This window comes from Brassica rapa, chromosome A03 (assembly GCF_000309985.2).
Source record: "Brassica rapa cultivar Chiifu-401-42 chromosome A03, CAAS_Brap_v3.01, whole genome shotgun sequence".
Classification (NCBI taxonomy): Eukaryota; Viridiplantae; Streptophyta; class Magnoliopsida; order Brassicales; family Brassicaceae; genus Brassica; species Brassica rapa.
In genome coordinates, this window is record NC_024797.2 from 24,342,152 (window position 1) to 24,369,187 (window position 27,036).

At 31.5% G+C, this 27,036-nt stretch overlaps 5 protein-coding genes and 1 pseudogene across 5 annotated transcripts; 5 read left to right on the forward strand and 1 right to left on the reverse strand.

The window, feature by feature from the left end:
- Window positions 1-1,947: 1,947 nt before the first annotated feature.
- On the reverse strand, window positions 1,948-2,039 carry LOC117133227 (annotated as a pseudogene).
- Window positions 2,040-7,177: 5,138 nt separating this feature from the next.
- LOC103860971 (two-pore potassium channel 3) lies at window positions 7,178-9,339 on the forward strand. Its single transcript, XM_009138659.3, has 2 exons — window positions 7,178-8,784; window positions 8,956-9,339. The coding sequence occupies exons 1-2, from the start codon at window positions 7,613-7,615 to the stop codon at window positions 9,107-9,109; spliced, it is 1,326 nt and encodes a 441-aa protein (XP_009136907.1). The 5' UTR covers window positions 7,178-7,612; the 3' UTR covers window positions 9,110-9,339.
- Window positions 9,340-15,309: 5,970 nt separating this feature from the next.
- On the forward strand, window positions 15,310-16,432 carry WRKY28 (probable WRKY transcription factor 28). The gene is given in 3 exon segments (NM_001302058.1): window positions 15,310-15,722; window positions 15,810-15,953; window positions 16,051-16,432. Coding segments are annotated over 3 exon segments (939 nt in total).
- Window positions 16,433-21,787: 5,355 nt separating this feature from the next.
- Window positions 21,788-22,195, forward strand: LOC103861164. The gene has a single exon (XM_009138868.1). The coding sequence runs from the start codon at window positions 21,788-21,790 to the stop codon at window positions 22,193-22,195; it is 408 nt and encodes a 135-aa protein (XP_009137116.1).
- Window positions 22,196-23,296: 1,101 nt separating this feature from the next.
- On the forward strand, window positions 23,297-25,156 carry LOC103860974 (exopolygalacturonase). Its single transcript, XM_018657893.2, has 6 exons — window positions 23,297-23,512; window positions 23,579-23,722; window positions 23,809-23,985; window positions 24,077-24,366; window positions 24,440-24,668; window positions 24,763-25,156. The coding sequence occupies exons 1-6, from the start codon at window positions 23,336-23,338 to the stop codon at window positions 25,030-25,032; spliced, it is 1,287 nt and encodes a 428-aa protein (XP_018513409.1). The 5' UTR covers window positions 23,297-23,335; the 3' UTR covers window positions 25,033-25,156.
- A 194-nt stretch (window positions 25,157-25,350) lies between these two features.
- Window positions 25,351-26,980, forward strand: LOC103860975 (probable purine permease 22). The gene is made up of 2 exons (XM_009138662.3): window positions 25,351-25,625; window positions 25,700-26,980. The coding sequence occupies exons 1-2, from the start codon at window positions 25,595-25,597 to the stop codon at window positions 26,803-26,805; spliced, it is 1,137 nt and encodes a 378-aa protein (XP_009136910.1). The 5' UTR covers window positions 25,351-25,594; the 3' UTR covers window positions 26,806-26,980.
- Window positions 26,981-27,036: the final 56 nt, after the last annotated feature.

The following is a 27,036-nucleotide window of genomic DNA, read 5'->3' on the forward strand; positions in this document are numbered from 1 at the left end:
CCGCCTTTGGAGCATAGTTCTTATCTAACGAGGTCTTCCCTTCCGTCTCCGGTAAGGACTGAGCCTCGTATCATACTGTTTTTTGCTCTCTCCCAGCTTTCAGGCATCAGATCTCAAATCTCTACAAGACCAGACCTTAATTTCTTAGATGTTTCTTCACTATACTCGTCTCCTAAAGTGGTGCTCTCTGCCATTGCGTGGATCCTCCTCAACGGCTCTATTGTTTCTCTCTGACGTATCTCTAGTGACCTCTTTTATGGCACCGTCAAAGCCAAAATCCAACGCGTTTTGCTCCGAGCAGGTTAGGTGTAATTGGTTACCTTTCTCTTATGATTGGGCTTGGCCCATTAGAGCTACACAACCTGCCAGCCCAAATAGAAACAGCCCAAGCAGAAGCTTATCAAAGCCCAAACTCAAGAATGAAAAAGCGTTTCAGATTATTACGGTCTTTGGTGATGGGTTTTCTTTATTGGAGATTTCCAGTGTGTTAACTTCGGTTCTCTTTCGGCCATTCTCCTCTGCTAAGGAGACACTGTTACCACCATACCTTTTTCCTATGGAAATAGGTGTTTCCTCGGTCTTAGTGCCGAGTGTATGCTTCAGTTTCTTCATCGGTTTGCCATCTTGCGTAGCGGTCTCCACGGGACCTGAAAATGCGATTGAGATTACTTTGGCAGTTCTCGTAAATGAGGTCTGGATCTCAACGTCACATTGTGTGACTATTCTCCAGCTGTCCAACTTTGTCGTGAAGACTTATCTTAGATAGCTTATTTATGTGTTGTATGTTATGCTTATGGACAAAGAGGATGGATAATTCCCTCTTTCTATTGTATGTTATGCTTATGATCTCGATTTGAATTATTTTTTTCTATAGTATTTAAATATTTTTTTGAACTTTTTTGAATATTTTTAGTTTAAATTTTAAAATACATTTTTATTTATGTCTTATTTGAAATAATTTATTAATCTATTAGAATTAATTTGTTTTATTTAAAAAAAATAAACATTTTGAAAATAAAACGTTGTTAAATTAACAATAACTCAACGAATTGTTTCCATCACTGTTAACACGTTATTAATTTAACAACAAATTAACTTCAACTATTGTTGTTAATCCATTATTAATTTAACAACAAAACATCATCGACAACAAACAATGCAATTTTTAGGATTAAAATTCAAAATTTGTACGTCGAATTTATAATGAAAATTTTCTCATAAATTTTATGTTTAATTTACAACAAATATATTAACAAAGAAACATGGGCTTTGAAAATTAACAATGAAATAACGACAAAAAGTTAATAACAATGGTTTAACGACGAAAAGTCATTCTTGTTCGTGGTAAATTGACTTTAACGACTAATTAATGAAGAAAATGATCGTCGTTATACCTAAGTTTTTTGTAGTGGTTGGCTAATATTTGAAGCATAAGTGTTGGTGTTATTGTGCTCTTAGTTTAAAATCTAGTGGAAAAAATAATTTACATCATGTAATAGGTATTAACGCAAACTAGTTCTGATCCTAGAGATTGATTATGGTCCAAAGCTTAAACTCTTCTTAAATTATTTTTCTAAAAGTAAAAACTCTTGAATAATAAAATTATTTTGGACCTAACTTGATATTCAAATTAGGTATCATTTTACACTTTCCAAAATACAAAGATTTAAGTATAAAAATCATAAAGATAATATGATATTTTTGGATATAATTCTATTTGTATACATCCTAAACAAATTATAAGTTTGTGAGAAAGACACAAGAGGTAGAATATCACTGAAAATTAATACAAACATGCAATAGTAAAAGTTTGATAAGAAAAAAATCTGACTCGTAAGAAAAACAAATTATCACTATCAATATAAATATCTTCGAAATCCTCCACTTCAGTCACACAAAAGATTCCATATCATAAAATAAACATACAAACACATTAAAAAAATGGAGAAAGCAACTTTGGTGTTCATCGGTCTTCTACTGTTCTCCACATGTAAGAAAATTAAATCTCATGTTTTGTTACATTCATCACTAACATATTAATCCTCAGTATTATATACTATGATGATTAATAACATATTAATTCTCACAGATGCTCAGATCTTGGCACAAAAAGAGTTGTGCAAGAATGACTCTGATTGTAAGAAGATATGTGGAAATGACGTGCCAGTGTGTCAATACAATGTGAGGTGTGTATGCATTACCAATGAACCTCTTACCAATCAACAAGCTTGCATTGACCATTGCAAGTCAATAGGAGAAATAGCTTCCCTTTGGATTCCAGAGAATAACAAATGTTATTGTCGCAAGCCTCTTATGTCATAATAACAAAATTATGAAAAAACTATAAAATATGTCACAAATTTTATCATGTTATGTTTTTACTGATTTGTTTTTTTTACTAAAATTCATTGAATTATATTAAAATACAATGTCAAGTCATATATAATTAGTTAATTACATTTACATAACATCATTGATTCCACAAAATTAGTACATCTTTAAATGTATTGAAATATGATTTATGATATGGTCCGGACAAGAGTGGCTAACTCGCCGAGAAAACATATTCGTAATATTTTTGATACCTTCTTCTGATATGACTCTTTGCTTTTTAAATGGTTTCTTGATCATATTAGCAAAGGCCATTACATTTGGAATTAGTTCTGAAAGTACATTATTTGACACTTAATAGTCTGTATTAGTATCTTTATAAGTAAGATGGATTTTTGCGTAACCTTGATATAATACATAACCTTGAATGGGACCCACATTTTGTGAGGCCTATAATTTTTTAAAAAAAATTAGAAAATTTTATTTTTGTATATTTAATTACAAATAAAATAAAAGTACATTTAATCAAAGTCATCAGAGTTTGCAGCCTCTGGTTTCTGTCATGCACTACTTCAGCAGCAACATCCATCTCAACAACAGCATCATCATTTTGGAGGAAATGGATATGTACATAGTACTGATCATTCACAAATTGCAATATCAATAGAGCATCTCCATCACCAACAACAAATCGACTAGAGATGCTTATATTTATAACCAACCTTTTTTGTTTAAAAAACTGTTTTTTTAACCACTTTACTCTTTTTAACTATTCAGTCTTGACATTATTAAACAAAACTTCACTTTAAAGATAGTATTGTCAAGACCGGTCTTATTCCAAATATCTTTGTCTCAGCTAAATCTTGGCTCTCCAATCTCCATGTTAACTGCAGGTTAATTGAGAATGAATTTAAGCATACAAGTCATAGTTTAAAAAAGCATGGAAATATAAAAATAAGATTACTAACATAAAAACAGAACATATCAGATTGACTAAATGATGATGCAGTAGTTTTATAATTAGATAAGTTGTGTCTTAATAACATGAGCCTTAGCTAGCGATAAAGACATCAGCTAATCATGTGTGTTGTTTATGTTTGGCACTAGTCTACACACGTTTAATTGGATAGCCTAATATATAGTTGTACTTATCTAATCCGGGAAATCACGTCATGTAGCTCCTCAACCAAATGAAAATAAGTCTAGCTAGCCCTCCATTTTAAATTCATTCGGTCGAGGAGCGTTTAATAAATTTAAAAATTTACAATTTGACCCCTCCATTTTAAATTCTAACTTCCTCGCCCAGTTTGAAGGCTATACAGATACAGTATACACAACAAACAAAGGGACACGTATGGTCTCATGTTAGAGAGATTAACGTATAGACATACTTTGGTCATGGATCCTTATATTTTAACATATTTTATGCTGGTAGTGTACTTTAGACTAGCTTTTGTTTTTTTCTTGACAAAATTGCTCTTTCTTAGAAAGAGAAGGCATAGACTAAAAAACATTATTCTCGTTAGTTTATCAACACTAGTTACGTTCTTTGTTTAGTCAATTAATATTTGACAGGTTTATGGAGTTCTGGGTTTCTAGCAGGACCGTTAGATTGTTTTATTTTTAGATTAATCTGATGGCTGGTGTTTGTAAAAGTTGAAGTTATGTGGACGGGGTTATAGGGTGTTGTGGTAAGGCGACACAGAGTGTTGGTGGTTACTGTGGTCAAGGTTGTTGTGGTTAGAGGCTGAGGAATTGTGACAAGGTTAGAGGATTTGTGGGGAACGGCTGAAGTTAAGTGGTCAAGGTTAAAAGTTATGTGGTTAGGAGGAGTAATGCGTGGTCAAGAAGAGGATATACGACAGATCATTACCCATTCCCAATTTCCCATCACAATGCTTTTCATAGCTTTCAGTAAAAGAAGATTCCTCATTGTTTTGCAATAATTAGGAATAATAGAACATTAATATTTCTGTTTTTATTTTGCTAACATGATCATGTCATCATATGTAATAGGTATGATCATTATATAAATGGGAAAACTACTTATAAATATAAATTTTACACAAATAGCCAAAAAGTCTTAATTACTTCTTTTTCGATCAGACAGACTTACTTACTTCAATAAACATAAATCACCAAGTTATAAATATAATTATACAGCCTAAAAAAAATAAAACTCTACTAAATCAAGTTCGTGCAGCTAATTGTTGTTTTTGATGTAGTTTTAAAAAACAACAAAACATGATTTGAAAATTTAACGGCTATAGATAAGAATAAGAGTTGTAAATTAGTTCGAGAGTATAACCAATCACCCTCTTATATTGACTTGATTAACGGAGTCTAATTAGTTTTGAAGTTGACTCTATCAACACAGCTGTTAAAAAAAGTCATTCCTACTACATTTATTCCATGATATAAATAATTTTAAAGGAGAAATCAATTTAAGGGTCAAATGTATTTGACAAAACATAAGAGAAAGAGAAAATTGGAGAATCTGAGTTAGGAAATAATAATTTGGTTTAGGTTTTAAAATAGACTAGATTTCCACCCGCACAGTTTTTCACATTTATATATATATATTTGTTTTACATTTTTTTTGACAGCACTTGTTTTACATAATTATTATATATTTTTAATGTTACTCACATATTTAAATGTTTGTATAATTATGCCAAATATAATAATTTATAGTTTTCATGCTGTAAATTAAAATCATCATATATATATGTTGCTTATTATATATTTGTCCTATTGAATTTGCATTTGATTGCTAAACTAATTTTTTTAATGCATGAAACAACATATATGAAAACAATTTTGTATTTAATTTATTATAATCATGATCCGTAATTCAAATCGCTAGATTTTTTTAGTATTTTTTTAATTTTTATTAATTTTATATAATAAATTACTGTATATTAAAAAGTTTGAGATAAGTTAAAATTTTATACATGTATTATATAGTTTACTAATATTAACCCGTTCTACCAACATATTATATTTTTAGCATAAGTATTTTATATTTATGAAAATAAAATATGTTAACTTATCAATTTAATATAATATTATCATATTTTGTTCAATATAACATTTTTATTTTAAAATGATAGATATTATTATAAAATTGATAAAATAGGATATAATTTTATTCTTTTAGTAACATTTCATTACTAATTACAAAATTAGTTGAAAATATTTATATTCAATTTATGACAATTAAGATTCTTATTATAATATTTTTCAAGAGATTTGTTAGAATTTTAATTTTTTAAAAAAAAATTAAAAGATATAAAAAAATATTATGATTAAAGTAGTAAAAATACTATATATATTAGCATTAGTGATATACATTTAATATAAAATTTAAATGATGGTCCAAATAAAAATATCACTCATAAAAAAATCATGATTTTTATTTTATTAGAAAACAAATTTGAGGAAAATGAAATAGAAATAAATATTTATTTCTAACAAAATCTTTAAAAGTTATTAGTAAATGTATTTTTGAAATTAATTAATTTCATTTTATTTAAATTTTCGTATATAAACCAAAACTATATTCAATTTTATTTCTAATTATATTTTATTATAATTTAAATTAAAACTAACTAATTTTTGAAAGTAAATTTAAAAAGATTCTAAGAGGATTTTAAAAAGATTTTGTTAGAAAATTTTAAATATATTCATTTGTATTTCAAATAAAAAGATAAAGATATTAAAAGATATAATAATGAACTTATGTAAAATATGATATTTTCTAAAAATGGTCCAAACTAAAAAAATCACACATGAAAAGAAGTCATGACTTCTGTTTTAATATATTAGATTTAGACAAAGATAAACTAAGGGATTTTCATTTGTATAAAAACGACATAGTTTACATAATTCTCATTAAGATCATTTTCAAAAAGACTCTCTATTTTAGAGTTTGCAAAATTCTAAATTTGAAATTTTAAGGTGTTCTTCTCCAAAAGCAAAACTTCAAACCCAACTTCAAAATTATTAATATTTTACATTATGATTCTTATATTTCTTGTAATTAATATAAATCTATTAAAATTTTATAAATAACTAGTACATACCTAAAAATATTAAGGTAATATTAACTAATAAAATATTACAATAAATATATAAAATTATAAATAGAAATACATAATTAAATATTAAACTATAAGTAAAATATAACATTTTCATAAAATATTTTTGTAATGCTCTGTCTTCTGTTACACAAAATTTGTTTGGACAATGTTTTAGAGATTTTAGAGGTTCCAGAGAAAATTTACCAGACTATTAGTATTGTTGTAATATATAATAAATTTGTGTAATAATATTTTGTCATGTATCTTTTTAAAAAAATAATTAAATTTCTTTTGTAATATTCTAGTTGTCTAATTCTATTTTTAAAATATTATAAAACTTATTTTAAAATTTGTTTTAATTTAATGTGTAAATTTTGAATTTATAAAAATAAACTTGAAATATTTATGATATATAAGGATTTTAAGGATTAAAATGATAAATAAGAAAATAATTAAGAATCATAAATGTGATGTTTAATTAATTTTAACTTCAAAATGCAAATAAAAAATGAAGTTATGAATGTGATGTGTAATTAAGAATCATAAATGTGATGTGTAATTTGCTCTATAACTTTAAATATATAATTTTTTGCTCTCAAAAAAAAAAAATTAAAACTTGAAATTTGGAGTTTTGAAGAGTATGAAGTTTCACTATTCAAAACTCTAAATTTGAAATTTGAAATTTATTTTTTTTAGAGCAAAAAACTATATATTTGAAGTTATAGAGTTTTTTTTAGATGCTCTAAATAATTTAACCACACAGCTAATTTACGTTAGTCAATGTAAGTTAGAGATTTAGCTGAGTAAATTAAAATGGGTTAAGAAAAACAGAGTAAATTTATATAACTTCATGATTTATTACGTTTATGAAGTAATTTAAGTTGTTTTTATCATTTGTTTAAAGTCCATGATTTCTAGGCAATTTTTACACATAATAACAAACATTTGATATATATCTATATGAAAATGTAATAGCCACACAAAAAAGAAAAGAAAAAAACAGAGAAAGCGCCATATCTGCTTCTTCTTCGATCCTTCCTGATAAACTCTCTTCCTTTTCTCTCGGTTTCTCCACTCTTTTCGTCCCACCACTAACCATTCCTTACCATCTAATCGCCGATAGTATAACACCAACCTCATTTTCCGACCAACTCGTTAGTTCAAACCCCCCACCGATTTTCCGACCAAAACAAAAAAAAATGGCAGAAGACAGAAACAGCGGTAATAACACCTTAGACCCACTACTCCAGTACATGACCATCCCTAGAATGAGAGAACCTCCTCCGATCCTCTTCCCCGTACCCGAAGAAGGCGAAGTCGCCATCCCCATGCCCATGACACCAAAGGAGTTCAAAGACCGTTTAATCTTCGGACCCTTCTCCCGCTCCCCGCGTGACTCCTCCTCTCAGTACTTCGAATCCCTCTCCCAGAAACACTCCCCCTCTTCTTCCTCCGCCACCGCCACCACCGCCGCCGCCGCCGGAGAAGCATTCTCCGACGCCTCAACCGCCGACCCTCTCCTCCCGCCGCAACCTGAGCCATGGTCTCACGGCCACGCGCTCCACCGCTCCAAAACCGCCCCGGCGATGGCGGTGATCAACGACCACCACCACCACCCGACGCCGCAGCAGAAGGACCTCGACTCGTCGCGCTCCGTCGTGAGACAAGCCTTCGCTCTCCTCGTCGTGTACCTCTCCTTGGGCGTGCTCATCTACTGGCTGAACCGCGATCACTACGTGGTGAATCAGACCCACCCCGTCGTCGATGGGTTGTACTTTTGCATCGTCACGATGTGCACGATCGGGTACGGAGACATAACTCCCAACAGTGTCGTCACCAAGCTGTTCTCGATCATGTTCGTCCTTGTCGGGTTTGGTTTTATAGATATTTTGCTTAGTGGGATGGTCTCGTACGTTCTCGACCTTCAAGAGAGTTACATGTTGGACTCTGCTAAGCGGAGAGACGAGCCTGATCATAAAACGAGGTCGTATATAATCGATGTGAAGAAAGGGAGGATGAGGATTAGGTTAAAAGTTGGTTTAGCGTTAGGTGTTGTGGTGTTGTGCATTGCTCTTGGTGTTGGGATCATGCATTTTATTGAAGGAATCGGTTGGTTGGATTCGTTTTATCTCTCGGTTATGTCGGTTACTACTGTTGGGTATGGAGACAGAGCGTTTAAGACGCTGCCCGGTAGGCTTTTCGCTGCGGTGTGGCTGCTTGTGTCTACGTTAGCCGTGGCTCGAGCGTTTTTGTATTTGGCTGAGGCGAGAGTTGATAAGAGGAATAGGGAACGGGCGAAGAAAGTGCTGTGTGAGGCGATGTCTGTCTCTCAGTTCTTTGCTGCTGATATCGATAACAATGGCTGTGTGAGGTATTTGATACTATTCATTTTATATGGTTTGGCACACTCTGTTAGGTTTTAAATGAATCTTTAATCGCATTTTATGGATACAAGACATGTTATACATATATATGCTTTGTTTGGTAGCTCTAATGTGATATATATTCTTGTTTTTTGTGTGTGTCTGTGTGTGTGTTTTAGTAAAGCGGAGTATGTGATTTACAAACTTAAGGAGATGGAGAAAATAACGGACAAAGACATAACTCCAATCTCTAAACAGTTTGATAAACTCGACCGATGCAGCAACGGAAAGATTACTCTTGGAGATCTCTTGGAGAGTAGCAGTGGCGATTGATCCTCTTGCAACTTTTTTTTTTTGCTTTTAGCTTAGTTTACAGTAGTAGTTAAATTACAAACCTAATCAACGATGCTGAATTATTAATGATAATTGATAAGTAGTCAGGTCTCTAGTTTACTTAAAAAGAGCTTGAACCGATCTTAATTATGTTGTTGGTCTTGCCTTGCGAGCCTGTCACTCATCCAATGTGTATAAATTTGAGTGCTTAATGGTCTTGGTTCGGTGCACATAACACTTCCACGCTTCTCTTTCATCCTCTGTTAGCTATTCGAAGATAGACTACAAACTCGTGACCGGCTGATCTGATGCGGAAAAGGCAAAACCGAAGACATAATTACAGTCTTTGGAGTATTTTAGAAAGAATATTGCGATACATGTAAACATTCCCAAGTTTCCCTAGTTACTAATGTTTATCAATAACTGCGTACTTGTATGGCCCTTATCTACGGAGCACGTGTTGTCCCGGTTCTGATTCTAATGCCTAACTATTATCATGTTACCCATTCCAACTAGGTTTTTGTTTTTATTATAAAATAGTATTATACTACTGCAGTTTTGTCATGCGTTATTGCAGTGTCATGTTACGAGAACTACAATCAAATAGACAAGATAAACGTTCGTTTTGTGTTTATTGCCAAAGCGAATGGATCATTCCCTCTCGGCTTTTGCTATTGTATTGAACAAGATTGAGTTTTAATGAAAGTAAGTTTGTGTTAAAAAAACGTTCGTTTGAAAAAAACTGTAAAAAGACATGACAATATCCAGAACTCAAAAGATGTCCCTTATGACATGACAAATTTGCTAAATACATGAAAACATGACAACATCCCGAACACAAAAGGTGTCCTGATGACATGACAACAAATTTTGCTAGTTTCTTCCTGAGTTGTCGTGATAGGAATATGTTGTGAATAGCCAATAAGTTAAGACTTAGAGAAAGCAAGAAACTAGAGAGAAATTTGATTGAAACACATGCATTATGTTTTCTTTATTATAATGTGAATAATAAATTACAAACCATTAAGCCCTTATTTATAAGTTTCAAAACCTGATTTTTGATTTTGACCTATATTATGTTTTATAAACCGAATACGATATCTTTTCGCCTATTAGCCACATATCTTTTGGGTTTTTTTTTTGTGTGTTTGTAGTAAGTATGTGATTTACAAACTGATCAACCATGCTGACGATGCTATTGATGATGATCAAGAGTCCAGTCCCTGGTTTACTTAAAACAGGTTTAGAACGATCTCATGTCTTTATTCTTGTCTTGCATAATGTGGATAAGCAGGATTCACTGATTCATATCCCTAATAGAGCATCTCCGTTTACCCGCTAAGTTGATGAGGAGGAATTCTGTGGGTTTTTTCTTACCGGTTTGATGTTGTGCCAAATGGTTATTTCATCGGTTTGCTTTGGTAGGATGGTCAGATATGTTTCTCATCTAAACCAGAGGTTCAGAGATGTTAATGACCCCTGTTAGGAATTTAGGATCAAGAGTTATATGGTTCAATGCACTGTACATAGATTTGGATGCTTGATGGTCTGATCGGACTTTTTTGTTCGGTAACACTTATAACTTTTTTCCGGAAGAGAAAATTCCTGAAATTTCGAATGATTTTCTTTCACCAAACAGGGTCAATCATATCAAACAAAATTAGTTTTTCTTCTGCAGCAGTTTTTAAGGGTATTACTCTCAAATTATTAGTAAAAAAAGTTATTCGTATGGCAGTATGTTAGCCATAAAAATGTGGTTTTAATCATGTAGACTTGATATATAAATTATTGAACATTATTTTCCCTATTTTTGATAATTATATTCCATTCAAACATGACTATTCTTATTATCCTTTTGTTTTTCTTTTGACTAAATCTTATTGTTTAACTTTGTTTCTTTTGTCTTCTTTTCATTAGGGGATGTGTGTGCTCGATCGCTGGCTGATGACCCATGATCAATACCAACGAGCCACTTAGAACAAACACCCTATAAAATTAAATTTATCACCTCTAACAACTCAACATTTCGAAAGAAGAGGATGTGTGTGAAAGAACAGAAAATACAAGAGATTCCTTTTTATTCATATATACTAGCAAAATAATAATAATACCATACACCTAACAACAAACCTGCCCCAATTATTTGTTCTAAAGGTTAAAAGTCAACATTTTCATTCTCCTTTTTGGGTCAAATTTCAATCTCTTTTCTTTTATTTTCTTACTAGTATTTAAATATACAAGTTAATTATGTATTTTGACTACATTATTTTTATTATATCTTTATAAGTTAGGCACGTATGCCAAAGTAGGTCAGACTTTTCAACTGCAGACAGATACAGTTATATGTGTGTTTGTATGTGTGTATATTGCTAATGTTTTTTTTCTCTTACAAGTTATAAATGCGGAGGTCCACGGTTTCAACTAGGGTAATTAGCAAATACAGTAAACAATAAAATCACATTAACTAACATATAACTTTAGTGAAATGCAGGGCTAGCTTCAAATGAAGCTTTATGGATATGACAGCGCAAACTTATAGGCACCAATTACGGTGTTTAATTTGTGCCTTAACTAAGCGATAAATGTGTATAATATAGGGCACTCCAATGGAACTGTTATGTTATCTAAACTATATATGCATTATGAATAGGTACGAGAAGCAGAGACGAGCTACTACCATTATATGCAATAGAAGATTAGAATTAGTTATGTTAGATACTACTCATTATACGTTAGATGTGTAATTCGATAATAGTTGAACTTTATTTTCCTTGTTAAAGAACAATTCGATTTGATGTTTTTGCTCAAATGAGAATAGTTCTTTTTTTGGGTCAAAATGTGAATTCATTTTCGAAGGAAATGGTAATGAGATACAAGCATGCCTGAACCTAAAGCTGCAGTTAAGCAAATTAGAATAGTTAATGTCCCCTACGTTTCATTTAGAGTTATTCACTCTTTTTTAATTTCGACAAAAGATTACTAGATTGGTAATTAATATTGCTTCTCTCGAAAACGTTTTTCGTCATACTCCGTTTTGACCAAAAAGGAACTAAAAACATGGCCGGAGTTACGTTATGGGTTTTCACATTTGAGTATGCTATGTCGGAGCTTCCATACCATTCTAGTTCTTATGTAGAGATTGTTATACAAGACAAAGATTATCAGGCGTAATCAATTGTAGTTTTTTTTATAAAAGATCTATTATAATTCATAATCCACAAACTTGTGACACAAGAAAATAACAATTTTTGTGTAGGAACGTGAAGAGAATGAGTTGGAACCAGGGTTGGAACCTTCACATACCAAATAAACGGATCCTGAGCTAAACCACTAGACCATGAAATATCAAATTTGTCTATAAACAAAATAAATATATTTTGTTTTTATCTTGTCATATTCTTAGTTAATTTTAAAATTAATATTCCATTTATTTCAAATTAATGGATATCTTCAGTATTTCACAAATATTAAAAATAAACAAATATTAAAAATAAATTAAAATTTAATTGTTAATACATTATCTTTTGACTAATTAATGATTAGTAACTTAACAAAGTCAGATTTTTCTTAAATTACAATTTATTATTTTCATTTAATAAAAATATGTAGTAGAAAACTTTAATAACCTTTTTCTAAAGATATTTTATTTAAATTCATTTTTGAATCATAATAAATACTCCATCCGTTTTTGAATATAAATCGTTTTAAAATTATGCACACAAATTAAGAAAATCATTAATTTCTTACATTTTTAAAATAAAAACATCATTAATTATTTACTTAACTATAAATCAACCAATAATAAAATAGAAGATATATTATTATTGGTTATATAACATTAACCGTTAACAAATTTTACATAGAAAATATCATATAATTTGGAACATACAAATTTCTCTAAAACGAAAACGGAGGGAGTAACATTTTACTTTGACCACACTAAAGCTGATGTATGTCTCCTTCTCATTTGTCATGTCGGTTAGGCACTATATGTCTATTTTCTTGCCTCATCATGTTTCTATCAATTTTCTTGATGAAAACGATTACTAGAAAAATATTATAGCATAAGGTTCATAACAACTTCCCCACGATTAACGCAAATAAAACAATACTATTATTTATTTATAGAAGAAATTTCTGTCTCCGGATACAACTGGATTACAATATTTTGGAATGGAATGATGTAGAATGGTGGATTCCATTAATTTCAAAAAAAATTTTACCATTTGATATGAATGGAATGGAATGGTCATTCCACCAATTCTAAAAATATTTTGATAAAATACAAGAAAAGTATTCCATAATAAAAAATTTCATGAATGAATGGAATGTATTACATTCTATTTTTTATTGTATTTCATTCCTATCATTCCATTTATTTTTGTTCCATTAATTCTAAATCAATTTACCAGTTACGGCCTCTGTAAAAAGCGTTATTACATAATGCATTAGCTTACAATAATATTGGTTTGACCATCTTTCCCTTGATATACTTTAGTTTATACTATTTCAGTGCTCCTTTACCTTTTTTTTTTTAACTGAGGCTATGTGCTCCTTTACTTGCCAAGAGGCAAAAGAAAGTTCTAATGTGGAAAGAAATTTCCGTAACGTAATGATGACCTCATTTATCAGTCAGCTTAGCCATCTACTCCGCTCAAAAGAGTGACATATTAAACCAATTCGCCTTGAAATGTCACAAGTTTGCAGTATATGGCGGTCAAATTATTACACTATAATGTATTTCTATTAGAAAAGTTGTAGTATCAAGAGATTATTATAACCAATATATATGTAGGGTCTGTATATTATTGCCTCTTGACTAGAAAGGAGTTTTAAATTCACGGCTATGAACAATTATTAAGGTTCGTGAAGCAGTAAGGGAAGAAGAAGAGAGGACAGTCTATCACGTGCCCAGGCATGTGTCGGCGACGGTCAAAATGCCGGTGCCAGTAATTTACACGTGGCTGCCTGATACTCCCAAATATATATTTTTGAAAATAACCTTTAATTCTGATATTTGACTGCTGCCTGTTGTTCTTTGGTTCTTCACACACCAAGCGAACCATGACCGACTGTATCCGGTTTCCGGTAAGCCATAGTCTTCGCTGACTAAGACTCCTTCAATTACGTCGCATTTCTCCACGCGCTTGGTCGTAGCCGGTGTTCCCACGTCCGTTCACTGGTCCACATGTACAGTGGAAATCAAATCGGAGGTGCGAACTTTTAATATCTTACTTTGTTGCCCCATTAAAAAGGCAGCACACTAAACGAACCCATAATTTATGCTACATGTTTTATACTACTAGTATGTTTATCGAATGTGGCAAAAGCAATAAAAGAAGATTTGGGAAATTTTAGTGAAGATACCAATTTAAAAACTCCATAAGCTAAGTATGTTTCCCCACTAGAAGCCATTTTTGCAGCTCCTTTAAAATTAGTGAAGATACCAATTTAAAAACTTAGCTTTATATCCATAATAAAGTGCTTATTGCCAAAAACTAATAAGTCATTCAAAATGCTCAAAATGATATCACAATTTTCTTAATATTCACATATAGTATATCTTACTTGCTGAATATATATATAATAAGCTAGTACTATCTTATCTTTCACATTGTTATTTTAATTTTACTCTGTCAAGATTTATTTAAAAACACTATTAAGTGCATGTTTTGTTTATATCTCATATTATATGTTCAAATTTATACCGATAACTAATATATTTTAAAATTATGAAGTTAAAAGCTATTAAAATGCATTCAGTAAGAAAAATGTAACACCGGTTTGGGTATATGAATCTTTTAAGTAATTTATCTTAATTGACAAAAAAAAATTGTAACAATAAAGAAGTTTGCATGAAAATAAGAAATAGGAGTACAATTTACTTTTGGATTCACACACGTACCATTGAAATATATCCCATTAAAGCTTTACTTAATTAACTCCTTTACAAATCAAATCAAACCAAAAACATGATTATTCGTCACTCTCTTTCTCTCTCATCCTTTTTTGAGTTTCAAAATGCATAAATACGAGAAAGAGAGTCGAAGACCCAATTAAAGTCCAAACACCAATCTCGACCCCATAGAAAAAATATCCAATCCCCAATCCCCAAACCTAAAAATCTTTTCTTCTCTCTTCTTCTTCTTTATCTTCTTTTCACTTTTTTTTTTGGTTTCATCTCTTCATTGTTCTTCACCATGTCCAATGAAACCAAAGATTTCTACAACTACCAATTCCCTTCATCCTTCTCTTTGTATGATATGATGAATCTCCCCACTTCAGCTCCGTCTTCTTATGGAAACAACGGTTTCGATCTATCTTCCTACTCCTTCACTGATTGCCTCCAGAGCTCTCCAGGAGCGTACGACTCTCTACTGCAGAAAAATTTTGGTCTTTCTCCTTCTTCTTCAGAGGTTTTCAACTCTTCGATCGACCAAGAATCAAAACGAGATGTATCTAATGACGTTACCGGCGAGACTCCAACGAGGGTTTCTGCACCTTCTTCTTCTAGCGAGGCTGATCATCCTGGTGAGGATTCCGGTAAAAGTCAGATCAGGAAAAGAGAGTTAGCTGAAGATGGAGGTGAAGAAAATCAAAACTCCAAAAAAGTGTAAGTCATTTATATTATGAAATATCAAATGATCCCCTCATTAGCAATATAGTCTAGTATGGTAATTTTATAATGTTATAATTTCAGAGGGAAAACGAAAAAAAACGAAGAGAAGAAACAAAGAGAGCCACGAGTGTCGTTTATGACTAAAAGCGAAGTTGATCATCTAGAAGATGGTTATAGATGGAGAAAATACGGCCAAAAGGCCGTCAAAAACAGCCCTTACCCAAGGTAATTTCATTTCATTTTAATTTTATGCATTTTATACTTTAAGATAAAACAAAAAAATATTTTAGAAACTAATAATTGCAAATGCAAACGAAAACAGGAGTTACTATAGATGCACGACACAAAAATGTAACGTGAAGAAACGAGTGGAGAGGTCGTTCCAAGATCCAACGGTTGTGATTACAACGTACGAGGGTCAACACAACCATCCCATTCCGACTAATCTTCGGGGAAATTCCGCGGCCGCTGCTATGTACTCTGACTTCATGACTCCGAGAAGCTTTACACATGATATGTTTCGGACGGCTGCTTATACTAGCGGTGGCTCTGTGGAGGGGGCTTTGGATTATGGATACGGACAGAGTGGTTATGGTAGTGTGAATGCAAACCCTAATTCTTCTCATCAAAACTATCACCAAGGAGGCGAATATGAGCTTTTGAAGGAAATTCTTCCTTCCATTTTCTTCAAGCAAGAGCATTGATCGATAATAGCTATAAACTACATATATATACACTTATATACTACTTATATATATATAGAAAGAGAGAGAGAAAAGTTCCAATATATATGTAACTTAAGATCTATTTTGTCTCTCTTGTTTGCATGTACATAGTTTTCATGAGAGAATGAGACATATTGGGCTTGTAAAATAATTGATGATGTTTAATGGGTTAACATTAGTTATAGATTTCTCTTTATTACAGTATTATTTTTGGTTGTAAAACTTTAGTTCTTGTTTTGGGTGATTTTATGACATGTTAGTATTGTGGTGTGTTATGTACTTATGTGTACTATATCTATCATATGTAGAAACGAAAAAGGCATTTCTAGCAAGGATGGATCTGCCATATATAGGTTATATTCAAATCCTTTTTGGGTAACTTAATTTAGATTTTAGGAAGCGCACAACTCACAAGAGAATAATAATTTAAAAACAAAAATCATAAAATTAAGGGCTTTAGATATATAATTGTTGAGTTGTGGACGACGAATATCTATGGGTGTGAACAAGTGAGTTAAAAAACAAAAACAAGTTGAGTTCTTCCTTGTGTCCTAAAGAAAGATTTGACTGTTTCTATCTTATCCACACACATGAAAACTTAGACTGTGGACCAGTAGTATTTCCCCTACCAAAAAACTGAAGCAATAATTATTACAGAAACAAGTAAAATAATAAGAGAAAAAACAATTATTTCGGAAATATATAAAATATCAAATAAACAATTCTTAAGAGTACTGGGCGCTTAGATATTCTACCATTCTACGTAAACTCCGAAAGTAAATGAATATTCATGAATTATATATTGTTTGTAAGCGTGAAATGAAGAATTATTTCAGGATATTTTTCGTTAACTGTCCGATTGCCATATACCCAAGCTGAATGTTAGCTTAGGTGATAAATGACAATGTTTGTTTTCCCTTAATCCACGGGTGGACGGCCCTCTTTCTACGATCTGCGTACGATAGACTGCAATGGGAACATATAGATCATGGAAATTTGATGTGCTTTGGTTGAGTCTTGATTAAGTTTGCGTAATTTAAAGATAAAGAGACGGTCTACGCTCGAACGATCAGTGGAGTCTTTTAGCTTTTCATTCAGAGCTAGAAGATTCTTCATTAAACGTGTTTGTACATATGAATATATCGCCAAAAGATTATTTAAGAAAGCTAAATATATTTTAACTAACAAGTAACTAACACTACAGTGTATTAGACTACTAGTCAGTGATGTTGAACAAACTTATTAATCACGATCTAATTTGATTGTTGATGTAATATTATTAGTTTTGTAATCCAACTTTTCACCAAATGGTAGCATATTCCTAAATATGGAAATACAGAGCAGAGTTTCTTAAAGAAATCGAGAGACGGGATTCTAAAATGCTCGAGAACTAATGGATTCTACAATTCTCAGAGAACTAATGGATTCTATATACGTGAATAAACTGATTCATAACCACTAGTAAAGTTGCCTTTGGAAATGGAAGCTGAGTCCGATCTTGGTATTTTCGCTAAAGTTAATTTTCGAGCGTATTTATGTCATATCAAAGTCACTGAATTCATGAAAAAAAAAATACATTGATATCTCAATTATAAGATTCAGGAGAGCATCATATCATGTGGCTTCTGAATTCTAACATGCGCCCTCTGATGTAACTTCATTTTCCATTTGGAAATTTATTTCGATTTTAAAATTCAACTGATATGTCCAGTCCTAGTATGTTCATGATGATAAACTATTCAAATCAATTCAAATACAGTTGCTTCATGGAAGACTTTTCTAATTCGAATGGTGATTGTGGTTTGAGCGGTGCGGGACAAGCGTTTCAACTGCGATGCAGTTTTAACAGTTATAAAAATGTATAAATATATAATATATATAGAAAATTTTTGTTACTGTTAACTGCGGTGCAGGACGGTTGTAAATATCCGAAGCCTAAATTTGAGATACACCATTTGTTAAATTTGGTTTGAGTTTTTAAAAAATTTGTTAAAACAAATTGATTTGGAGTTTTCTTATTAACGGATACATAAAATATATAATTCTTCCAAACATAAAGTATGTTCCCAAAAATGTTTACGATTTTAACATAAACAAACATAAAAAAATAGATCATTTATATATTCTACATTTTGACCAATTTTGTAGAGGTTTTGTCTGAGAATGAGTTGGCCTGCTACATTAAATTTATAGAGATGATATCAAGTCCAATCATATATCGATCATATGAAAATACCATTTGACACATATCTACATTAGCTGAAACATTTATTTATTTAGTATATTTGTTATAGATACAAACAAATCCCGTGATAATGATATCTTTATTCGTTTTCGGGGGTCATCATCAAATATACCTAACAAAAACAAAAAGAATCCAGAATATGAGAAAGATAAGCAAACTAAAGCTATATAAAAAGATCTTCCCAGAGAATCAAGTAATTGCCAAACCCCCTAGTCCCTAGACAATTATAGTGACATGAAGCATATATAGATAAAATATATATGTGTTTCAAAAAAAAGCGAAGATAAAATATATATATATATACATACATATAGAAAGCTCCATTCAAAACTAAAAACAAAATTTCAATACAGCAAATAAAATAATAACAAACTTTTAATCTGAAAAATAAATAACTAATATGATTTTCCAATTCATTGGAAATTTTAATTTTTATTAATCTACAATAGTGGAATAACATGTTTCAAATATTTTGAAAGCCATTTACAAAAAAAAAAATGTTTCAAATATTTATTTTGGATGGACCGAATACAAGATATTTTATAGACATCAAACCCATTATAGAGGTGCAGATATAGTTTCTAACAATTGGAATGTAAAAATTGTCCAACATGTCATAAGTAACCGATTGGTTGTAGTATCATAAAAATAAAACAATTTGGATTTCGATTCTTATTTGCTTTAAACATGAATTCAACCATGAAATGATACCACGTGAAAACATAACTAAACCGCTTATATTCATCACTAAACTCAAATCCAAACATGGTAACCAGGATCTAATAAAAAATTAAAAACCATACTACAATAATATCCTTTTACAAAAAAAAACCATATTACAATATTGCAAATTGGGTATGTGGGTCAGTGAGACATAAAATTCACTGAGGAAAAGAGTCATTTGATTCTACAATATTAGAAGTCTACCGTAGAAGGATTTGGTGGTAATCCAACTCTTTTGGTAAATGAATTGGTTGAAAGTGTTATTGTCATAAATAACCTTTTTTCTTTTTGATCTCTACAAATCTATGTGACTGCATTTTTTAGAATAAAAATCGTGAAAGATATGTTAAATCCATTTAAAATGTACAAAACATGTTTGAGTGGACTATAATTAACAGTTGGGACTCTGTTCATCAAGATTTTATGGTGGAAACATTGGCTAATCAACTTCCAATCCACTACTAAAATTTTATTTAAGAAAATTTCTATTGTTTTTCTTTTGTTTAACAATGTAAATTTGCACACTTAAATGTAATGTATCAAATCTTAGAAAATTGACCGTACAGTTATGTATTTCCAAGTTATCATAAATCTTTAAAATATAAACTCCATATATCAATAAATATAGGTAAGTTTGAGTTTGAAAATATAGGTCATTTGATAAATTTCCCCTACAAATAAATATACTTTAAAAATAGCGTTGGTCTAGTTTTACTTTTTACCACATTCTTTTTGACTAACGTATTAAAAATAGTGTCGAGAAAAGGTATCTATGGATCAAATTACCTCTTTTCTTAATCAATAATTGGGGTTTCTAGTAAATGTATATATACTATCCTTCTTAGACATCTTTGATACGTCTCTTCTTATTTAAATGATAGATGTAATTATCCAAGTTTTAGGCACATCATGTTTTAAATTTCGTATCATATGTATGAATCAAGGAACCAACCTAACGTGATTGATACGACTATGCACCAGATTTAGCATGGAAAGGACTTATCAGTTACCATAATATGGCGCAGCCACAAATGTCGTGAAACATTACTATTTATTTATAGTATGTGATTTACCAGAGAGGGATTTTAATATATTATGGTTTGCAAATGTATATGAAAATCCAATATTTTATATTCTCTATAATTACAAATCAATTTTAATATAATCAACATATATTATGGTTTGCAAATGCATATGAAAGGGAATAGTGCATTCTTTACTATTCTTAATTTTTTTCACTATTTATAAAGAATAGTTTTTCTTTTGCATTTCTTTTATTCAAAAGGAATATAGAACAAATTTGTTCTTTAATAAAATAGATAGGTAATAATCTTCCTTTTCATTATTATAATTTTATTTCTCTACATTTTTTCCTATTCATTTCTAATGTTCATCTAATGGTCACCAATAAAATCTTTTGTATATGAGGATATACATCTGGTTAACTATAAAAGCTGCCAGGACTTAAAATTTTAATGTTAAAATCATATACTATCCAATCTAATCTATTAATTAGAGACCTATTTTTATATACCATTAATAAGTCATAGTACGACCACTTAAAGAAATAGTTAATATGGCATATTTGATTATTTACATTAATAATAAACCAACTATATTTTTTTTTTAAATTATAACAAAACCTGTTGAAAAAGAATATGACAAACTCTTACTTAAAAATTTATATATTTTATAAAATAACATATTAATTCATTTCATAATTAGTAATAAAATATTTTTATAAATCAATGTTAACTAAAGTTTATTATGAAAAATAAAATAAAAATAAAATGTTTTTTGTAACTTCTATAGTTATATTCTTTATTATATAAAAATAAAAGTGCTATATGAATTAAATATGAAAAAATATATTAAATAGGTAAATTAACAAAAAATTTAAAATTGTTTCATTTAAAAAATTTATCACTCATCATTAAAATGTGTTAAAATTCTTAAACTATGTAATATATTTATACAAAAATAAATTTATTAAATAGGTTAAAAAGGTGTATTTATTTAAATAGGTTAAAAAGGTTTATATATATATATTATATATTATATTTTTATTTATTTTCAAATTCTCAACAATATATTGTCTAAAATGTTTATATACAAAAATATAATAGTATATAATAACTTTTAGTTCATATACTATTTAAAATTATGTAATTATAAAAATATGAAATTTTAGTAATTATAAAAAAATATTTTGAGAAATATTTAGACAATATTACCAATAAAATAATGTATTAATGTAGTAACAAAAACAAATTCAAAATTCATGTAATCTTCCAAACTCAAAAAAAGTAGTGTAATATTTCATCACTTGGCTAGCGGTCCTTAATAGACTCTCTACTGGTGCTAGAATGCGGAACTGGGGCGTCGTTCAAGGCTGTGGGTTGTGTGGGGAGAGGGATGAGACTAGGGATCATCTTTTCTTCGCTTGTCCTTATTCATTCACTGTCTGGGAGAAGTTGGTGCGTGGTTTCTTTGGCAGAAGGACTAACCCAGATTGGACTGCAACGCTGAGCATGATTGCAGGTCGTAGACGCAACAGGTTGGACTCGATTCTGATAAAAAAGGTGTTTCAGATGACTATCTACCATGTTTGGAGGGAGAGAAATGAGAGAAGGCATCAGATGACATGGAAGACAGCAGATCAACTTCATAAGATCATAGACAAGACAATGAGGAACAGAATTGCATCCTTGAAGTATAAGGGACAGCACCAAAATGCCGGTCTGTTGCAAAGATGCTTCGAACTTTCTGGTTGATAGAAGTAGTTCTAGTGTTTGATTTCCTTTAAAGAGATACTATAGAAGTAGGCATTCTTTTGTAAATGTTAATTCTTTAACTTGATGATCAATAAATTTCAAATTTCATCAGAAAAAAATTTAAGTTTTCTTGACAAAATATAAGATTTTAAAAATAAATATTCAAACTCAAAATGATAATTCATAGATTATAATGAATAATTTTTTGAAATGACCACGAAAAAATAAACTATATATGTTGTAAAAATTAAGACAATCTAATATTTTGAAATATTAATTAAAAATTAAAAGAAAACTTAATATCATAACATTCAAAAATATCCTATATCAATAAAATTTACTAAAATAATATGATAGATGCTACTATGTAAAATAATAGAACTATGTTATTTAAACAAAACATTGTTTTTACTTATAAATCCCATAAAATACTAAATATATATATGTTAAAGTATATTTTTAAAACACAACTTGTAAATATAAATTATATCTTTAACATATTTCTTTTCTATAATATAAATAAATAAATCTTAAAAATGTATTATAACAAAATGTATAAATTAAAGAAAAAATATATTTTGAAGAGGTTATATATTTAATTATTTCATATTGTTATTTTATTGTACCTAACTTAAAAATATATTAATAAGTTATAAAAATTAATAATAAAGTAAAATATATTAAACAAATCAATATATATTAATAATACTGAATAAGAAATATAAACAATAATATTATAGAGCTACACAATATATAATATTAAAATAAAATATATGTAAAACATTTGTACTAATATTAAATATATTTATAAAATAAAAAAATATTTGCACGGATCTGCGGGCTAAAATCTAGTTAGAATCTAAAATAAAATTCTATAGCCACAAGTCCATACCAAGCCCATGCAACGTCTCGTCTATTCCCAACCGACTGTTTTGATTTCGAAGATCGGCAAATTAGTATCACCATAATAGTTTATCAATGGGCCTAAGATTAAAATCACAAATGGAGCCCATTTATCTTCTCTGGTCAGACGCGGTAAATCCTCAGTAGTGGTAGTGGGAAAGGAGTTCACAGCGGTTTCTTTCACTTTTTCTACATATCGTCTTTAACTACAGCTGCAAAAGCAGTTTCTTCACTTTCATGAGCATAGTGGAGATGAAGTTTACGATTTTTCATTACCTCAGAGTTCTCTTCTTCTTCTTCTTCGTGGCATTATCTTCTTACAGTTTTGTTGTTCGTGGAGACAAAAGCTCTGTCCTTATTGTTGATGTCCGTAGCTTTGGTGCTCGAGCTAATGATCACAGAGATAACACGAAGGTTACTATTCTGATATCATTTTTATATTAATAGAAATCAGCTTATCTAGTTGATATGTTTTGAAAGGCCTTTGTAGCAGCATGGGACATGGCGTGTAAGTCATCTTCAAGCTCTGTAGATCTTATCATTCCAAGAGGAGAGTTTCATGTTGGTCCTATCAGATTCTCTGGTCCTTGCACTAACGTAACACATCTCACTGTCCGAGTAAAGGTAGTTTTCATCTCTCTCCCACTCAACCTCTCTGAATCTGTCTTTTGTTGTTAATGTTTTCTTGCTGCACACGTAAACTAAACTAGGGTCATCTCAAGGCATCAACTGATCTGTCAAAGTACAGATCAGGCGGTGGTTGGATTGAGTTTGGATGGATCAACGGTTTAACTCTCACCGGAGGTGGAACATTTGACGGTCAAGGCGCTTTAGCTTGGCCGTTTAATAACTGTATTACTGATTCTCACTGCAAGCTCCTCCCAACAGTGAGAACACTCAAAAGAACCGTTTAAGAGTATAAAGTTGTCTTTACTTAAAAGAAGATAATTGATTCTTCTCGCTGTTGATTTTTTTCAGAGCTTGAAGTTTGTGGGGATGAACAGAACAATAGTAAGAAGGATAAGCTCAGTGAACAGCAAATTCTTTCACATGGCATTAGTACAATGCAGAGACTTCAAAGGGACAAGACTCAACATTACTGCTCCTTCTGATAGTCCCAACACTGATGGAATCCACATCGAACGCAGCTCAAATGTCTACTTCTCGCGTTCACATATAGCAACGGGAGATGATTGTGTGTCTATAGGACAAGGAAACTCTCAGATCACAATCACAAGTATCAAATGTGGACCAGGACATGGTATCAGGTAAAACCATTTATGTAAACATAACTTCTTTTTTTTTGTTAACTGTTGTTGCTGAAATGGTTTTTGGTTAAAGCGTTGGGAGTTTAGGGAGATATCCAAATGAGAAAGACGTGAAGGGACTAGTGGTGAGGGATTGCAAGATGAGTGGTACGACTAATGGGATAAGGATCAAAACATGGGCTGATTCTCCTGGTCTAAGTGCAGCTACTAACATGACTTTTCAGAACATTATTATGAGCAATGTGACTAATCCAATCATCATTGATCAGTCTTATTGTCCTTTCTCTTCTTGCTCTTCAAATGTGAGTGTTACTTAACACTCAAGTCTCTAGCTACTTTATCTAGTTTATAAATATTATAAAGGTGAAGCAGTTCTAATTCATTTTCTTGTTGTAGGTACCATCTAAGGTGAAGCTGAGTGAGATATACTTCAAGAACATAAGAGGAACATCATCATCAAAGGTAGCGGTGCAGCTGCATTGTAGCGAAGGAATGCCATGTAAGAAAGTGTACTTGGAGAATGTTCATCTTTATCTAGCTTCTTCTTCTGGTGGGGGAAGTGGGAAACAACAGAGCAGCAACGGAGGAAATGAAGCTGTCTCTTCTTCTTGTAGATACGTTAGAGCTAATTACATTGGGACTCAAAGCCCACCTCCATGTCACTAAATTTTCCATCATACCGTGAAACTTTTTCTTGTAGTTTAATTACTTTTATGCTTTTGTTTGGACTCTTGGGACATGTTTTTTTTTTCATCATATTCACGTCAATGGAGGTAAGTAGTTTAAACTCTACGCATGATAACAGTAACAACATTCAGGCTTAGCCGCTTAGACAAAGATCCAAAGACTTAAGCTCCTAGAATAAATGATATCTCGTGTTCTGTTTTGTAGTGTTTTTCTTTATTTTTAAAAAATGTTTTCTTCTTGTATCGTTGCTGACTTCTGACTCAACATCAGTAGATACTGACAAAAAATGTTTTGTTAGAGCCGCCATAAAGTTTCCAAGTCAAGTGGAATGGAAGCAGAAAATTCAAAAGTCAACAGTCAACAAGAGCATACTAGTTTATGATCTTCTGTGCAGCTGTCGTCTTTTATCTGCATCATCTGTTTAATAATTCAACTTGTGTGGGGGCATTTATTTATATATCAAGTTGTGTGTATAGAGAGAGAGGTCTCAAACAAATAACAATCAATAAACACAATTTTTCTTCTCACCTTTTAATTTATCATGGACAGATCTCAAGAACTCTATGCCAATGGTAAGGCAGATGCAGCTTATAGTGTTGACTCTTTTTTTCATGAAATCTGATAATCATGAGTGTTAATTTCTCAGGTGACCAGAACTTAGAAGCAAACCTGATAGATGCAACTGAACCATCATCATCAGAACCTCAAACCAAGAACTATAAAAGATGGATCCGTCTCTCCATCTATGTCTTCTTTGTCCTCTTCTTCCAACCACTTGCTACAATTCTCGGTAGACTGTACTACGAAAACGGTGGAGAGAGCACATACGTGGTAACACTTCTCCCACTCATTGGCTTCCCTGTTTTGATCCTCTTCAACTTCTTTTCCCAACTCAGACAACAACCAAAATCAGCAGATACAAATGTCAACCACTCCCCTTCCTTTACAACCCTTGCATCAGTTTACCTGTGCACTGGACTTATACTCTCTGCTTACGCTTATCTCTATGCAATTGGGTTACTCTACCTACCTGTTTCCACCTTCTCCCTCATCTTAGCCTCGCAGCTAGCCTTCACTGCCTTCTTCTCCTACTTCCTTAACTCACAGAAGTTCACTCCCTTCATAGTCAACTCTTTGTTTCTACTCACTGTCTCCTCTGCCCTCCTCGTGGTCGACACCGAGTCACAAGACACAACAAACGTCTCTAGAGTACAGTATGTGTTAGGGTTCATATGCACACTTGGTGCTTCAGCTGGGATTGGACTGCTGCTATCTTTGATACAGCTTCTCTTCAGGAAGGTTTTCAAGGAGCATACATCGTCAGTAGTCATGGACTTGACTATCTACCAGTCTCTAGTTGCGAGCTGCGTTGTTCTCATTGGACTTTTCGCGAGCGGAGAGTGGAGAACTTTGCCTAGTGAGATGAGAAACTACAAACTTGGGCAAGTGTCTTATGTTGTGACTTTGGTCTCTGCAGCTATCTCTTGGCAAGTCTACACTGTTGGTCTTGTGGGTTTGATCTTTGAGTCGTCTTCTGTGTTCTCCAACTCCATAACAGCTGTTGGGTTGCCTATAGTACCGGTCATAGCTGTGATAGTTTTCCATGATAAGATGGAAGCGTCGAAGATCTTCTCCATCGTGTTAGCTATATGGGGCTTCCTTTCCTTTGTCTATCAGCACTACCTTGATGAGAAGAAGTTGAAGACTTGTAACACAGACCCTGTCGAGAATGATGGTACACAAACTTGGTGAAACGTTGATGTATGAATGGGTTACACAAACAAGCATACAAAGTTGTGCGCACATTCATGCATATAATCATATATAGCTCTTCTGTGTGATTTTGTAATGGTCTATGCGAGTGGGATGTATGTCTCTATGTACAGTTTGAGTTCATTTTAATAGTGCAGTCTCGTTTAGTTTTGAAGAAGATTATCAATATCACATTGTAAGCTCAGTGGAATGGTATCTCACCAACTTACA

Excerpts from the sequence above, each read along its gene's own strand:
- LOC103860975 (XM_009138662.3), top strand. The coding sequence starts at position 25,595 with ATGGACAGATCTCAAGAACTCTATGCCAATG. Across the intron at positions 25,626-25,699 it reads TCAAGAACTCTATGCCAATG|GTGACCAGAACTTAGAAGCA; the intron begins GTAAGGCAGATG and ends TTAATTTCTCAG.
- LOC103860974 (XM_018657893.2), top strand. The coding sequence starts at position 23,336 with ATGAGCATAGTGGAGATGAAGTTTACGATTTTTCATTACCTCAGAGTT. Across the intron at positions 23,986-24,076 it reads ACTGCAAGCTCCTCCCAACA|AGCTTGAAGTTTGTGGGGAT; the intron begins GTGAGAACACTC and ends GATTTTTTTCAG. Across the intron at positions 24,669-24,762 it reads TCTCTTCTTGCTCTTCAAAT|GTACCATCTAAGGTGAAGCT; the intron begins GTGAGTGTTACT and ends TTCTTGTTGTAG.
- LOC103860971 (XM_009138659.3), top strand. The coding sequence starts at position 7,613 with ATGGCAGAAGACAGAAACAGCGGTAATAACACCTTAGACCCACTACTC. Across the intron at positions 8,785-8,955 it reads GATAACAATGGCTGTGTGAG|TAAAGCGGAGTATGTGATTT; the intron begins GTATTTGATACT and ends TGTGTGTTTTAG.
- LOC103861164 (XM_009138868.1), top strand. The coding sequence starts at position 21,788 with ATGCGGAACTGGGGCGTCGTTCAAGGCTGTGGGTTGTGTGGGGAGAGG.